This window comes from Bos indicus, chromosome 2, assembly GCF_029378745.1.
Source record: "Bos indicus isolate NIAB-ARS_2022 breed Sahiwal x Tharparkar chromosome 2, NIAB-ARS_B.indTharparkar_mat_pri_1.0, whole genome shotgun sequence".
Taxonomy (NCBI): Eukaryota; Metazoa; Chordata; class Mammalia; order Artiodactyla; family Bovidae; genus Bos; species Bos indicus.
Genome location: NC_091761.1, coordinates 38,204,036 through 38,218,437, shown reverse-complemented (window position 1 = coordinate 38,218,437; position 14,402 = coordinate 38,204,036). Strand labels below are relative to the sequence as shown.

At 40.3% G+C, this 14,402-nt stretch overlaps 2 protein-coding genes across 4 annotated transcripts in view; both read left to right on the top strand.

The window, feature by feature from the left end:
- Positions 1 to 14,402, top strand: part of UPP2 (uridine phosphorylase 2) — a 40,582-nt gene that overhangs the window by 14,358 nt on the left and 11,822 nt on the right. For all 3 annotated transcript variants that reach the window (XM_019972438.2, XM_019972447.2, XM_019972433.2), the window contains 3 exons: positions 101 to 215; positions 7,473 to 7,682; positions 9,786 to 9,932. In XM_019972438.2, coding sequence (XP_019827997.2) covers positions 101 to 215; positions 7,473 to 7,682; positions 9,786 to 9,932 — 472 coding nt within the window. The remainder of the gene's footprint in view (positions 1 to 100; positions 216 to 7,472; positions 7,683 to 9,785; positions 9,933 to 14,402) is intronic.
- LOC139186513 (large ribosomal subunit protein eL21-like) lies at positions 5,191 to 7,466 on the top strand (the record flags this gene model as incomplete). The annotated part of the gene is made up of 1 exon (XM_070801136.1): positions 5,191 to 7,466. A coding segment is annotated over one exon (390 nt), but the record flags the coding sequence as incomplete, so codon positions are not given.

Here is a 14,402-nt window from a genome sequence, read left to right as displayed (position 1 = left end):
TTTATCTGCGGGCTGTTAACTTGTAATGAAGGAAGAAAATATGTCCTGTGCGTGTATCAGTCTGCGAGATGTATAATGACTTTCCCTTTTCTCTCCACAGCATGGCATGGGCATCCCCTCCATTTCTATTATGCTTCATGAACTCATTAAATTACTATACCATGCCCGATGCTCTGACGTTATCATTATCAGAATCGGCACATCAGGGGGAATAGGTGAGATGAACTGATTTCTATACTATACTAATAAATTCAAGGAGTGGTTCTGTACAGGGTAACTAGCTGCCAAAGCATACCAACATACCCAGAGTCCCGCTGAAACCCAGATGGGCTGAAAAGTGTCAGGAGGCTGAGCTTGAGGCAATTTGGAAATTTAAACTTAGAGAAAACTAAAGGAATTTAAAGAAATGTGTGTGTGTATATATATATGTATATATATATATGTGTATGTACATATATATGTATGTATAATCTTTCTCTTTTTACCTGCATGGAAACCTGGAGTGAGATCTCACACTGCCTATTGCCAAAATAGGCTTAGGTGTTTTTAAGGGGAAGAGTGGAACAACTGCTAGGAAATTTGTTTTGAGGATAAGAGTAAGTTTCAAGGGTTAGCATACATTTTGAGGCTTAAAAATTTTATAAGTGACAGAAATAAGTGCTTTCAAGTGAAAAAAATCACTAAGACTTGCTTTGTTTATCAGCTAAGTAAGATGTCAATAGTTCTCAGGAAAACATTGCTTTTAGCTCACATCAGTGACTACCCTTTACTTGGCTTGGTCTGGGTCTTTTCTACATGGACATATCAGAAGACATCAGGCCAGGCTGTTAGGGAAGAGTTGGGTGACGCTTCCAAAGTTTTTCTCAGCACCTCGCCTCCTCCCTTACTCCTCGGCCGGCCAGGCAACTGGTCAGGAGCCTTGTTAATATATCTACCCTGGGTTCAGGTAAAGTTCTGAGGAGACCTTCGTTTTCAACCATTTCCTCAGGAGCAGATCTTGTGAGAGGATGATTCTACTATGTCAAGAAATGCAAACAGAGCAGGGCATTGTACCTGAAAAGCTTGGGTTGACAGAGTGACAGGACTGAATGGGAATTTTTTTTTTTTTTTAAGCTGGGAATTATTAACAAAAATTTGGTCTTACAATTACACAGGTGGCTAAGTTGTGCTTCACTGGAAACCAACATGTTTAAAAAAAAATCATGTCCTTTCCACAGCCATTGTACAGGAATAAAGTCCATCCAAGACCCTCACAGGTGGATTAAAGGACATCTATGGATGTTCATTTGGAAAGAGAAGGAGAATGTTAGCAATCATTGTTAGATCAGGCATCCTTCTGGATGGTTATTTAGCCAATGTTATGCCAAATAGGCAATGGTAGGAAATGAGGCATTTGGGGATGAAATGGATAATGTTGTTATAAAAAGTGCTCAGAATTCTTGAGTTGTGGGATACAAGGATCTGTCTGTGCAGCACGTGCCCATGCAGTGTACCATCCTGAGCGCTGAGGTTTCCCTGTGATATTGGCAAGTGTCCAGTGTGGGCCAGGTACCCTACTGACCATCCAGCTTATGGTCATGGACTCTAGGTGTCTTGCTTCATGATACATACATCCCTTGCAGCACAATGAAGGGCTATGGATTGTGGGAAATTAAAGCAACGTGCTCTTGTGGATATCTATCATTTTGAAGTTCTGGTCTCACTAAGAATTCTTAGCTTATTGGTAAGATGTGTTTGTTTGTTTTGTCTTATGAAACATTGATTTGGAGATGAAGAAGGTGTAACTTGTTTCTCCCCCAATTTATGTTTCCATTCTTTAAATGAGCCAACAAAACTTGATGATGATCAAGTACTTGAATAAATAGTAAATAGTACATTAGCCTTTAACTGGGACATAAATGTTCCAATGCATCTAAATATTAGGATGGCATGTGAATAATTTCATTATTGATGTCCACATTTTCAGTTTCCTTCTCAGTCACTTTCTTGTCTTTAGGACATTGTAAATAATTCAAGAAGCTACTTTTTTGATTTATTTAAAGAGTATTTGACCTACCAAGGTTCTATCATCATAGTCTACTTTGGGTCTCTACCTGGATTTTCTAAATTAACCACATGTTGACAATGTTTGAATTTATTAAGAACCCAGAAGGATATGGCTAGGCACTATGGTAAGGGTTTGTAATTTTTTTCTATACTAAGTCACATAATCAATATTTTAGGATTTGCAAGCCATACGGTTTCTGTTGCAACATCTGAACTCTGCCATTAGTGTGGAAACAGTCATTAAAAATATGCAAATGAGTGAATGTGGCTGTGTTTCAATAAAACTCTATTTACAAAGATGGACTGGATCTGGCCCATGAGTTGTAGTTTGCAGATCTCTGTCTATGGCATCTCTATGGAAACGTTTCACTCACTCAATGAGTTTTTACTGAGTACTTATAATGTGTCATGGATCACAGCTTTGTTGTGGCAAAAGGGCTTGCATAACTCAATGAAGCTATAAGCCATTCCATGCAAGGCCACCCAAGATGGACAGGTCATAGTGAAGAGTTCTGACAAAACGTGGTACACTAGAGGAAGAAATGGCAACCCACTCCAGTATTCTTGCCACGAGAACGCCATGAACAATATGAAAAAGCAAAAAGAAAAGCAAAAAGATATGACACCAGAAGATGAGCCCTCCAGTTCAGAAGGTGTCCAATATGCTACTGGGGAAGAGCAGGGGGCAACTACTATTAGTTCCAGGAAGAATTAGGTGGCTGGGCCAAAGCGGAAATGACACCCAGTTGTGGATATATCTGGTGGTGAAAGTGAAGTTCCATGCTGTGAATAATAATATTGCATAGGAACCTGGACTGTTAGGTCTAAAAATCTAGGTAAACTGGAGGTGTTCAAGCAGGAGATGGCAAGATTGAACATCGACATCTTAGGAATCAGTGAACTATAATGGAACAGAAAGGTCGAATTTAATTCAGGTGACCGTTATATCTACTACTGAGTGCAAAAATCCCTTAGAAGAAAGAGAGTAGCCCTCATAGGCAATAAGAGTCCCAAAGGCAGTACCTGTGTGCAGCTTCAAAAACAAAAGAATGATTTTGATTCATTTCTAGGCAAACCATTCAACATCACAGTAATCCAAGTCTATGCCCCAACCACTGATGCCAAAGAAGCTGGAGTTGATTGATACTATGAAGACCTGCAAGACCTTTTAGAACTAACACCAAAAAAAGATGCCTTTTTCATCATAGGGGAATTGAATGAAAAGGTAGGAAATCAAGAGATACCCAGAATAACAGGCAAGTTTGGTCTTGGGGTACAAAATGAAGCAGGGTAAATGCTAACAGAGTTTTTTCACAAGAAGATGCTGGTCACAGCAAATATCCTTTTCCAATAACCCAAGAGACAGCTCTACACATGGACATCACAAGATGGTCAATACTGAAATCAGATTGATTATGTTCTTTGCAGCCAAAGACAGAGAAGCTCTATACAGTTAGCAAAAACATGACCTGGAGCTGACTGTGGCTCAGATCACCAGTTCCTTATTGCAAAATTCAGGCTTAAATTGAAAAAAGTAGGGAGATCAACTAGGATCTCTTCAAGAAAATTGGAGATATCAAGGGAACATTTCATGCAAGGATGAAAAGTGAAAGTGAAAGTTGCTCAGTTGTGTCTGACTCTTAGTGACCCCTTGGACTACAGTCTGCTAGGCTCCTCTGTCTATGGAACTCTCCAGGTAAAAATACTGGAGTGGGTTGTCATTCCCTTCTCCAGAGGATCTTCCTGACCCAGGGATCGAACCTGGGTCTCCTGCATTGCAGGCAGACTCTTTATCAACTGAACCACTATGATAAAAGACAGAAATGGTAAGGACCTAACAGAAGCAGAAGAGATTAAGAAGAAGTGGCAAGAATATACAGAAGAACTATACAAAAAGGTCTTACTGACCTAGATAATCATGATGGTGTGGTTATTCACCTAGAGCCGAACATCTAGGAATGTGAAGTCAAGTGGCCTTAGGAAGCATCACTATGAACAAAGCTAGTGAAGGTGACAGAATTCCTGCTGAGCTATTTAAAATCCTAAATGATGATGCTGTTAAAGTGCTGCACTCAACATGTCAGCAAATTTGGAAAACTTAGCAGTGGCCACAGGACTAGAAAATGTCAGTTTTCCTTCCAATTTGAAAGAAGAGCAATACTAAAGGAATGTTCAAATCACCATACAATTGAGTTCATTTCACATGCTAGCAAGGTTATACTCCAAATCCTTCAAGTTGGTTTCAGCAGTAGGTGAACTGAGAACTTCCAGGTTTACCAGCTGGGTTTTGAAGAGGCAGAGGAACCAAAGATCAACTTGCCAACATTCACTGGATCATGGAGAAAGCAAGATAGTTCCAGAAAAACATCTACCTCTGCTTTATTGACTCCACTAAAGCCTTTGACTGTGTGGATCACACCAAACTTGGAAAACTCTTAAAAAGATAGGAGTACCAGACCACTTTACCTGTCTCTTGAGAAATCTGTATGGGGGTCAAGAAACAACAGTTAGAACTGGACATAAAACAAAAGACTGGTTCCAAATTATGAAAGCAGTATGACAAGGCTATATATTGTCACCTTGCTTCTTTAACCGTTATGCAGAGTATATCATGCAAAACAGTGGGTTGGATAGATCACCAGCTATAATCAAGATTGCCAGGAGAAATATCAATAACCTCAGATATGCAGATGATACCACTCTAAAGGCAGAAAATGAAGAGGAACTAAAGAGCCTCTTGATGAGAGTGAAAGAAGAGAGTGGAAAAGCTGGCTTGAAACTCAACATTCAGAAAATTAAGATCATGGCATCCGATCCCATCACTTCATGGCAAATAGAAGGGGGAAAACTGGAAACAGTGTCAGATTTTATTTTCTTGGGCTCCAAAATCACTGTATATAGTGACTGCAGCCATGAAATAAAAAGACACTTGCTCCCTGGAAAGAAAGCTGTGACAAACCTAGACAGTATATTAAAAAGCAGAGACATCACTTTGCCAACAAAGGTTCATATAGTCAAAGCTATGGTTTTTCCAGTAGTCATGTATGGATGTGGGAGTTGGACCATAAAGAAGGTTGAGCGCCATAACTGAAGCTTTCAAATTGTGGTGCTGCCCTTTCGGCTGGAACTGCCACCTTCCAGTAAATCACAAAAATAACCAACACAAAGGCAAAGAGGAGGGGCACCCACTACATGTTCCCTAGGTCTTTCAGAAAACATGGAGTTGTTCCTTTGGCCACATACATACAAATCTACAAGAAGGATGATATCGTGGATATCAAGGGAATGGGTACTGTTGAAAAAGGAATGCCCCACAAATGTTACCATGGAAAAACTGGGAGAGTCTACAATTTTACCCAGCATTATGTTGGCATCATTGTAAACAAACAAGTTAAGGGAAAGATTCTTGCCAAGAGAATTAATGTGCATAAGGCAGTGGCAACCCACTCCAGTACTCTTGCCTGGAAAATCCCATGGATGGAGGAGCCTGGTGGGCTGCAGTCCATGGGGTCGCTAAGAGTCGGACACGACTGAGCGACTTCCCTTTCACTTTTCACTTTCATGCACTGGAGAAGGAAATGGCAACCCACTCCAGTATTCTTGCCTGGAGAATCCTAGGGATGGGGGAACCTGGTGAGCTGCCGTCTATGGGGTCGCACAGAGTCGGACATGACTGAAGCGACTTAGCAGCAGCAGCAGAGCATATTAAGCAACCGAAGAGCTGAGATAGCTTCCTGAAATGTGTGAAGGAAAATGATCAGAAAAAGAAGGAAGCCAAAGAGAAAGGAACTTGGGTTCAACTGAAGTGCCAGCCTGCCCTACCCAGAGAAGTACACTTCGTGAGGACCAATGGAAAGGAACCCGAACTACTGGAGCCCATTCTCTATGGATTCATGGCCTGATGGATATAAAAATAAAGACCTGGGCTTAAAAAAAAAATTGTGGTGCTGGTGAAGACTCTTGAGAATCACTTGAACTGCAAGGAGATCAAACCAGTCAATCCTAAAGGAAATCAATTCTGAATATTCATTGGAAGGACTGCTGCTGAAACTGAAGCTTCAGTACTTTGGCCACCTGATTTGAAGAGTTGACTCATTGGAAAAGTCCCTGATGCTCAGAAAGATTGAAGCCAAAAGGAGAAAGGGGTGGCAGAGGATGAGATGGTTAGATTGTATCATCAACTCAATGGACATGAATTTGAGCAAATTATGAATCTTAGTGAAGGACAGAGGAGCCTGGTGTACTGCAGTCCATAGGGTTACAAAGAGTTGGATTCTTAGTGACTGAATAACAACAAAACCTATAATGTGATAGGCATAATACTACCAAGGAGAAAACAGAGGACAAATACTGCTCTTGCCTTTATAGAGCCTATGTTTTATCAGGATAACAGACAAACAAATGAAGAATTATGAAAAGTGTAATGAATCTTAGGACAGAGAGAATCTAGTGAAGAAAGTGTGGTCACTCAGTCATGGCCAACTGTCTGTGACCCCGTGGACTATAGCCTGCTAGGCTCCTCTGTCCATGGGATTTCCCAGGCAAGAATACTGGAGTGGGTTTGCCATTTCCTTCTCCAGGGATTCTTCCCAACTCAAGGATTGAACCCAGGTCTCCTGCATTGTAGGTGGATTCTTTACCATCTGAGCCACCATGGAAAGCCATCCTGGGGAAATTGAATGTAATCTATCTGTGTGACCTTTTAGACCTCCCCATACCCCACTGTGGATTCAGATCTTTTGAAGGAAGTGATTTAAACTTGAAAAATGGGTTGGAGTTAGTCTGATGAAAGTGCATGGGGGAGGATGAGAGAGCGAATCAGGCCAGGGGAATAACAGTTGTCAGAAAATGGTTTCTCAAGTCCCAGAGACTTGAGTTCCTGAGTCCCAAGAGCAAACCAGACTTTGTAGCAATGGAAGGTCAGACAAGAGGCCTAATTTATATGGGGTAGGAGAGGGGAGGAGGGAATGGATGTCATGAAGATCAAATGGAAGAGAGGACAGTGATGCAAAGAAATTATAGTAATCAAAGAGTTGCAGAGAAGATTAAATATCAAGTAGTCACATCACTTTATGAAGGCTACTTGCTGGCAGTCTCACTTAGTTTATTCCTGACCTAATTTATTCAAATTTGAGCCCGAAGGCCAATACTAATTTGCATGCCCAAGAGTCATGTTTATCTTGAAATCTAAACCCCATCACATTGTAAATGTGAATCTGGAAAGACAGCAAATGTAAATGCCTGTTTGGAATGTTACTATTAATTGCATTTGGAAAAGAAAATAATTTAAAACTTGAAAGTCCACAGAATCATTAGCAACTAGCATTAATTAATGCTGGAAGAAGAGATTATATTATATACTACGTGTCACAAGTCAACTCTAAGTGACATTCTTCTGTAACCACCTATTTATTCCCACACTGCAGGGATTGCACCTGGATCTGTTGTAATAACAGATGAAGCTGTAGACTCCTTCTTTAAGCCCCGGTTTGAACAGGTAATCTTGGACAACATTGTCACCAGAAGTACTGAACTTGACAAAGAACTGGCTGAGGAAATATTCAACTGTAGCAAAGAAATTTCCAACTTCCCAACCCTCATTGGACATACGATGTGTACTTATGATTTTTATGAAGGTGAGAAGAATTTATAAACTGTGAAAGCAGCAGAAAATTACCAGCAATATTTTGTTATTCAAACCTATAATTAATATTAAAAACTTCACCATAGAGAATTAATAGTTGGGGATTTAAAAAGGCACTGAAACAGCCTTTTCAACTTACTAAAGTAAAGAAATGTAAGGACATAATAAGCAGAAGAGATATACACACAATGAATTTATTTTGAGAGTGAGTTTTAATCCTCCAAGAACAAATTGGATACTCTATGCAATTAGTGATGTTAGCAAAATCTTATCTCTGTTTATACCTTTAATTTAAACTGGAGAAAGGGGATAAACGTCTATGCTTCTGCCATTTTGAGGTACATTCACCTGTACCTTGAAAAGAAGCAGGTGCCTATTAAAGAGCGGGAACCAGGAAATCAGGAGAAATACTTGGAGGAGGAAATCTTGAAGGGATGGAATAGTCTCAGATCAGTTCTCTTCTCTCTCAGCCATGAGTAAAATGTCCTCAAATCAAGTTTAGGGACAAATTGAAGGTGACTTCTGAGTAGCAGTTCTTGCTACAAGGGGTGGGGGGCCAGGAGAAAAAGCGTTCCGGGACAGACCCTGCTCATGCCACAAGAAAAATCTAACCAGGGCTGGTACCATTCCTTGGAGGGCATTCTAGAAATCTTGTAGTATAGGTGTGTCTGAGTATGTTCATTAAACCACATGTTACTTCACTTTAAATTATTTTTCTTTTCCTTTTGGATCAAACTTAAAGTATTACATTGAATTATAAATAATTATGTATGAAGATACATTATATTATCTATACAGGTTACTTCAGGTTAGCAAACGTGTTGTCACAACATATGTGTTATAAAATAGGAGGTGCTTTGGGTCTGATAGGGTAAAGACTCCATCTCAGGCCACTGGTCCCTTCACTGGGAGGGTCACCAATGAGTTTAAGCCAGAGCTTGCAAAGAGCACAGGTAGGAGTCAATGTTTCTTTGGGCTGCACAGTATTTTTAAAGTGTGAATTGTTTTGCCAACATTTCTACGTTCTGGATTTTTCATATGAAAAATATACAGATTTAGGGCTTCTTGAAATAACATAATAACATAATATTAAAAATATAAAATAATTTATGCATGGCCGCCCTGGCAAGTCACATCTGGGGCTGTATTCATTGAAGGTGAGGTGAGGCTGCTCCCTCCCCACCAGGCACACCTCATTGACATTACCTGCTTGACTTGTGGGACGTCTGAGTTTCGATTGGTTCATTAGTGGTGTTAGCAGGCAGCTACAAGGAGTGCAGGAGAAGTAGGCAGAGTAGAAGTAGCATGAAAGATAAAGGAAAGGGGAAAGGAGAGGAAAGGGAGACAAAAAAAGAGAATTGTGCAATATGGATAACAGTGTATACTGGCCTCCCTGCTTCAACAGGACACCCTTGGAGGTAGGACCCGGTGAAGTCTGTCCCCAGCGCATGCGCAGTGGAGTCATAGCATCTGCCTTTTCTCTGGCCCCACTAATAGGTGCAGGTGGAAAAAGTGCTAAATAAACACTGAGAGCATCCTAAAAGGGAAAAACGTGATCACAAAAGGCTGGCGTGCAGCCTGAGGTGTGGGCAGGGAACAGGGTTGACAAATCAACTGTCTGTATGTACCTACCGTGGTCATGATGGTCAGATGGAACTGCAATATCCAAACCACCCTCCCAGTCCTCGAATAGCTTAGGATCATCACTGGGGCTTGGAGCATTATATTCTTCTGCAGCAACTGTTTCTGGGCCATCTGTCAGTCACAGGAGCAACTTGAGATTTTCCTCAAAGGGCAGATCTTCCAGCAACCCTCAGATCCTGCTATCCCTGGGCACAGTGCTGGCTGCTGAGGCCACTCAGTGGTTACTTGCCCCAGAGGTGGGGAGCTCAGTGCCATGGAGACCCCACTCTATGTGAGATGCTTGAGCTAGGCACAATCTTGCCTCATGTCCTCTGGTAGGATGATTCAGATGGCTAGATTTATAATTATCTGAGTTAGCCACAGAGCACTTGGTCTGACAGCAAGCCTCTTAGTGATGCCACAGCGACTGTAGAGGACATCAAGTCGCTAAACATTCTCCATTCTCTTTCAGGCCAGGGTCGACTCGATGGAGCACTGTGCTCTTTTTCCAGAGAAAAGGGTTTAGATTACTTGAAGAGAGCATATAATGCCGGCATCAGAAATATCGAAATGGAATCTACAGTGTTTGCAGCCATGTGTAGACTTTGTGGTCTAAAAGGTAAGACATTCATGAACGCCTAGGGTCAAATTATCTTCTTTCATGAAGTTATTTTCACACTTCAGGAGAAGAAAAAGGAATTCAGCTATATATTACTTTGGGTTGAAAGCATGATTATGTCTTAGTATCTTGTGAGTGGGCAGGACATTATTACTATTTTGCAAATGAGGCAACGAAACCTTAAGGGTCAGAAGTGAGTTGCCCACCATCACTAGATAGTGGGTTATGTTGCCAAGACTTGACAGCTGGTTCAGTTTTCTTCATCCTAATAGTGACTGCTGTTTTCTACTACAATTGAATTTACTGAGACATAACACAAATAACATATCCCTAAAACAGTCCATCAAAGGACAAAACATCAGTGGAGCAGTGTGTTTTTAGAGTTAATTTACATGCATTTTTGCTTTTCCCACCCTTTTATTTTGAAAAGAAATCAAGAATACAGAAAAATTAAAAGAATAGTATAATACTTAGGTACCCTTTACTAAAATTCAAGTTTTTAGTATTTTCATGTTTGTGCATATATATCTAAATATATATGTACGTGTGTGTATGTATATATGTGTGTATGCATATATATATATATATACACACATCTATTTGGTTTTTTCTTCTGAATCATTATAAATAAATTACAAATATCATGCCACTTAACTTTTGTACCTCAGCATCATTTCCTAAGAATAAGGATGTTCTCCTAATGTCCATAATATAATTATCAAACAAGAAAAGCTAAGAAAAATAAAAATCATTTCATAACATCATTTAACATCCATTCCATATTTAAATTTTATGACTGTCCTAAGAATATCTTTGAAGAGTACTTTAATCCAGTATTGAATTAACTTTATATGTTGTATTGCTTGGTTATTGTGTCTCTATATTTTTACAACTAGAATAGTCTCTCTACTTTTCTTTTTTCCCTGGGATTGTGATTTTTTTGAAAAGTCCAGGCTGCTATCCTGTAGCACACCCATGATCATTTCAAGGTTTTGCTTGTGCATTTATACTGAATATTTCCTGTAAAGCAGAAGCAAAATCTAGGGGCTTGATTAGAGTCAGCTATGTGGCAAGAAGATTTCATAGTAATGTAAGCTATGTACATTAGTTTTTCTTGTTCCATATCAGAGAAAGGTAAGGTGAAGATATTCCACTATCAGTAATTTTGCATCACTTGGTTCAGGTGGTAACATCCATCTCTCTCCATTGAAAAATTAATGCTTTCTCTTTGTAAGTAACAAGTAACCTTGGGGATGATAATTTGGCATTTTGATTTTCTAATTCCATCATTCCTCCTACATATATTAGCTGGTATTTTTTAAAAAGAGGCTTTCTTTCTCACACTCCTCTCTCTCTCTCTCTCTTTTTGGTGACAGGGAGTTATTGTTTTGCTGATTTTGGTCAAAGCAGTTTGTATATATGGCTTCTGTCATTATTCTTTCTGATACTCAAATTATCCCAAAATTGGCTAGGAAGAGTCTCTTCTAGCATCCTTTTTTGACATAATCCTCTTAGCGCTTAGGCATCACTTGCATCAGGTTTGGAATCATCCATTTCTCCAAGAAGCTCTGCTTCTTTGGGTGGAGAATGGCATTATGAAGCCAAATATGGATGTGGCATGCATTTTTATTTTGGGTGAAATTATTCCGATAGAACCACTAACCTTTGACCAATACTGAGAAAACCTATTGTAGTAAAACATAATTTTCACAAGAATTAATCAATATAACTATTCTTTTTGATTTTAAATTATTTTCATACTCATCTTCTAGATTAAAAAAATCAAGCTTAACTGATCGAAAAGGTAAAGCTGAAAAGTTAGTTAAATATTATATATTAACTTGGCTATGAAAGCCTCAGATCTAAAGCTAAATATCATCATCTAAAATAATATTTTTGAGTGGCAAGCAGTCCCCAAATATGAATAATGATGTTCAAGAAAACATTGGAGCAACTTTTTTTTAAATGCCTAGTTTTGTTTTTCACATGGCAATTATCTTTTTTCATAAGAGTCCATAAAAAATGTCATCTATTCAAATGTGTTTTAGAGCATGCCTACTGAGTGCATGGCACAATACAAGAAGCCTGGTTTTTTAATCAGATTTTTGGCTGATAAGATTTGTCTCAATCATTGTCTTCCTAAAGAGAGAAGAACTTTCTCCTATGCATCAGCTAGTTTCCTGAGGACCCAGGCAGTGTGGACACAGCAGATGATGACACAGACTCTCTGCCCTTGAGGAGTTCTAGAGAGGAGAGAAATAACAACAAAGAGTTATCTATAACAATATAGTAGTGTGTTAGATGCTGAGGAGCATGATGGTGAAAAAATAAGGCAGGGAAAGGGCACAGGGACAACCAAGGTAGGGAGGAAAACCATAAATTAAAATAGGGAAGGGTGCACGGAGAAGGTGCCATTTAGGAAAATGCCACATGGGTGTCTGGGCAAAGCAGTCTGGGAAATGCAAATCTAAGACTGCCAAGCAGGAGCATTCAGAGTGTGCTGGACACACAGGGAGACCAGTGTGTCTGGAGGGCAGTGACAGCAGTGGAGAGGGTAGGGGATGGAGTGAGTGAGGACTGTGTGGTCCCCGTGAGAACTGTGACTTTCACTCTGAGCAACATGAGAAGCCATTGGAGGCCTTTGAATGGAAAAGTGATGGGATCTGGCTTGCCTTTGAACAGCAGCACACTGGCTGCTGATCTGGGAAGAGCCTACTGGGGTCCATGGCAGAAGCAGGGAGAAAGGAGGGCTGATCCCATAGTCTAGGGAGATATGAACAACACATGTATACCTGTGGCGGATTCATTTTGATATTTGGCAAAACTAATACAATTATGTAAAGTTTAAAAATAAAATAAAATTAAGAAAAAAAAAAAAGAAAGTGGGAAGCAATCATGTTAGAAGCAAACGCAACAAGATTTGTTGACAATGTGATGTGAATTTGGAGAGAAACACAAGAGTGAAGATCAACTCCCGGGCTTTGGGCCTGAACAGCTGGAAGGATGGCGTTATCACAGTTGAGACAGAGAAAATTCGGTGGGGCTTTGGGGGTACTGTGAAAGTGAAAGTTGCTCAGTCATGTCCGAGTCTTTGTGACCCCCTGGACTATACAGTCCATGGAATTCTCCAGGCCAGAATACTGGAATGGGTAGCCTTTCCCTTCTCCAGGGGATCTTCCCAACCCAGGGATCAAACCCAGGTTTCCCACATTGCAGGCAGATTCTTTACCAGCTGAGCCACAAGGGAAGCCCAGGAATACTGGAGTGAGTAGCCTATCCCTTCTCCAGTGGATCTTCCTGACCCAGGAATTGAACCAGGGTCTCCTGCATTGCAGGCAGATTCTTTACCAACTGAGCTATCGGGGAAGTCCTGGGCGTACTGTAGTAGATGTCAAATAGAGGTTAAATAAGCAGGTGGGTTTATCAATCTTGAGTTTAGGTGTGAAGTTTGGACTGGAGAAGTAAAGAAAGAAAGAAAGTTGTAAGTTGACAACATGTAGGTAGCATTTAAAGTCGTGCAATGAATGAGATGACAAAGCAAATCAATGTAGAAACAGATGAAAAAGTTAGGGCAGGTGAGGGAGGTCTAGCAGAAACTAAGGAGGAGGGGTCAGTGCAATTGGCAGAACACTTGGAGAGTCTAGTGTCCCAGAACCAAAGAATAAATCTTCAAAGAAGCAAAGAATTATAGCCCGATAATGATTTCACAAGTAGAATTTTAATTCTAGTATTTGTTCTTATTGTCACCTAATTTTAATACACAAAGCTACAAACAAAATGTATGTGGCAACATTTCTAAGCACATCTTAGAAAGAAGTTGTAGGTCACAAGAAGAGATTAATTGTAGAAACCATTACTCTCATCACAGAGTGAATGCACACACAAATCCTTGTAACATATGAGTGAAGGATGCAATTGCATCCTTGTCCTCTTTAGAAGGCCATCATTAATACCCGCCTTCAGGGAAGCAATAACATCCACTTTTCTTCCACAAGTTAGTGAAGGTGGGAGGCCTAGCTGGGAGCAACTCGCCCTTCCCTGAGCAGCAGCCCAACCAGCACATGACCTGCAGGAACACCTGGATTCAGATGATTTCTGCTCCAGGAAATGTTTCCTCACATCTCTTTATTATGGAAATAGCAAGTGGTCACCTGAGTCATGACTCCCTCTAATATGCAAATGGAGGAAATTTTGATACCCAATGTAGTCAAACACGACACGCCAGGTCACAAACTGCTGCCCTGATGTAAGTTTGGCGATCGCCATCAGTTCTTTCTTAAGAGGCAGTCAGAGAGAGTTCTAGGCTTGTGAACACTGGACCCAAGTCTTTCTCTCTTTGAAATGTTGCCAAAACTTCAGAGAAGTTACTCTGTTATGAGAGAGTTTTTGCCCTTGCCACAGGTCCTTGTGACCTTGCTCTCTCTGCCACCTGCAGGTCCCCTCCTAGGCTCTTTCCTCTCTAGCTTGCTC